Genomic DNA, 2,069 nt, shown 5'->3' with positions numbered 1-2,069 from the left:
GCATCTTACCGTTACTTTACTTCAGACTCACTGCTCTTCCAATTCTCTGCAGTCGGATATTCTCATACCTTGGACTCTTCTGAACATATATTAGCTGCTTGGCTTGTTGAACTGCCAAGGGGAAATGTGGTTCCAGAGCCAAATTGTGAGTGCCTAAAGCTAAAGCCTCATTCTGCTTGCCTGCAGCTCTCATTCCCTCCCCCAGGACACACAACACCATTTCATTCTGCTTTGGGGGTGATCATTGGCCTAAATGTTGGGACCCAAATCCCGCACATTCATCCCATAGAGAAGGGACCCACATTCCATAGAGAAGGGACCCTCGACCTCATAGTCGAGGTCGATTTATTCTTTGGATTTTCAGTCATTTTAAGCAGTCACACATCCTCCTCCCCAGTCTCCCGTGTCCGCAGGGGGTGTGTCCCCTAGACTTCCGGCTTTTGGACAACCGGTTTTGCCTCCGCCCACTCCCACCTCGAGATCTCGAGATTGGGACCTCCATCGTTCTTCTCCCCCCTCAGCCACTGTGCGCACTTTAATAAGTGATCTGATCTCAAAAAAAAAAACCAGAAAGAAAGAAAGGGAAAAGAAAAAGGAAAACAGAAAAGAGCTTCCCAGGGTTCGTCTTAGAATTGGCAAATAGAGGTGCACCCCCTTCCACCACCCGATCCTAGTGAGTTCCAGGCAATTACGTGCGGCCCGCAGCTCGCCTCTCACCACACCCCCAACCTTCCGCCCCCCCCCCCCGTCCCGTCTTGGTACGGCCTGTCCGACGATCGGCGTTCCACCCCCACCCTTTCCTTCTAGGTTGGTTCAGCCCCCGTCTACTCAGGGGTGGTGCTCAGCCGGCGCCAGACAGACCCTCGACTTCGGAGAGGCAGTGCGGTTCCTCTGGGAGCATCCCCCTCGGTTCCTTCAGCTTCCCCAGCCTCCTCGGCCGCCTTACCGCCCGCGGGGACGCGAGAGCTCGGTGTATGCCCCACCCCTGACCCCGCTAGAGACATGTCCACCCCGGCTCGGCGGCGCCTCATGAGGGACTTCAAGAGGTAACCCGCCCGGGACGCCGGGGTCCGGGGGCTGCAGCCGGGGCGCAGGGCGGGGCCGGCTGAGGGCCGGGCGGGCGGCGGGGCGGCTGGCGGCGCGAGCGGGTGCCGGATCGCGGGCCCCCTGTCTGTTTCCTTGAAGGTTGCAGGAGGATCCTCCAGCCGGAGTCAGCGGGGCTCCATCCGAGAACAACATCATGGTTTGGAACGCGGTCATTTTTGGGTGAGTCTGCGTTCCAGGTGGTGGCGAGGGCTAGGGACGCGTGTGCCCTCCGGGACCGGCCCGATGCGGAGGCGGGGGCAGAGGGAGAGTGTTTGGGGCTGGCTGGGCCTAGGCGCCTCCCCGGAGCCTGTGCCTCGATTAGCTCGGTTCCCGCTGCCAGAGGAGCCATTTGGGGTTCTAAGGGGGGCGGGGCGGGGAGTGGTGGCGCTTCAGCGCGGCGGCCTGCCCGGGATTTCTGAGCCCCAAACCTCTGCTGGTAGTGGTTTTGCGACCCGGGAAGCGGTGGTTTACCAGCGGTGGAGCGAGCAGGGCTCGTAATAGCCATCTCCTCAGATGAATCTGGGAGAGGGGAGCCCCGAAGCGGGAACTGATTGGTTTTTCTCTGTGTTGCAGGCCTGAAGGGACCCCGTTTGAGGATGGTAAGAGAGTTTCTTTACCCACCTTTCAGGAGCCTGATCATGTGGGGAAAGGGTTCCCAGTCATCCTGGAAGTGCCTCCTACTTAGGAGCCCGCTTCTCCCTAGCCTCTGCCTACTAAAGGCTTGAGTGGAATCCAATCTGTGGCATGTTGTTCTGGCTATTGTCCGCTTGAGTAGAACTGCACCTTTTTTATTGCTTCTTAAAAAATAATCTGGGTAAGGCAGTAAAAGGAGCATCATACCACTGATGTTAAGGGTCTGTGAGGTTTGGGCTGTGATCCTGCTAAATTCAGCCCCCCATCAAGATACTGAGTAAGTGTCAACCCAACCACTTGCTGATAGGCTCAGAGACCCCAGGGACCATTTGATTCAGAATTCTTCACAA

General features: G+C 57.7%; 1 protein-coding gene across 4 annotated transcripts in view; it reads left to right on the top strand.

The window, feature by feature from the left end:
- Window positions 1-758: 758 nt before the first annotated feature.
- Window positions 759-2,069, top strand: part of UBE2A (ubiquitin conjugating enzyme E2 A) — a 15,418-nt gene continuing 14,107 nt past the window's right edge. For 2 of the 4 annotated variants that reach the window (XM_007465443.1, XM_007465441.1), the window contains exons 1-3: window positions 759-1,046; window positions 1,186-1,266; window positions 1,660-1,685. In XM_007465443.1, the coding sequence (XP_007465505.1) occupies window positions 1,003-1,046; window positions 1,186-1,266; window positions 1,660-1,685 (151 nt within the window). In that variant the 5' untranslated portion in view covers window positions 759-1,002. The remainder of the gene's footprint in view (window positions 1,047-1,185; window positions 1,267-1,659; window positions 1,686-2,069) is intronic. The other 2 variants (XM_007465444.1, XM_007465442.1) reach the window with 2 other exon arrangements.

This window comes from Lipotes vexillifer, unplaced genomic scaffold, assembly GCF_000442215.2.
Source record: "Lipotes vexillifer unplaced genomic scaffold, Lipotes_vexillifer_v1.1 scaffold560, whole genome shotgun sequence".
In the NCBI taxonomy this organism is placed as follows: Eukaryota; Metazoa; Chordata; class Mammalia; order Artiodactyla; family Lipotidae; genus Lipotes; species Lipotes vexillifer.
The sequence above is the reverse complement of the archived record's forward strand: the minus strand, read 5'-3'. Positions and strand labels throughout refer to the sequence as shown.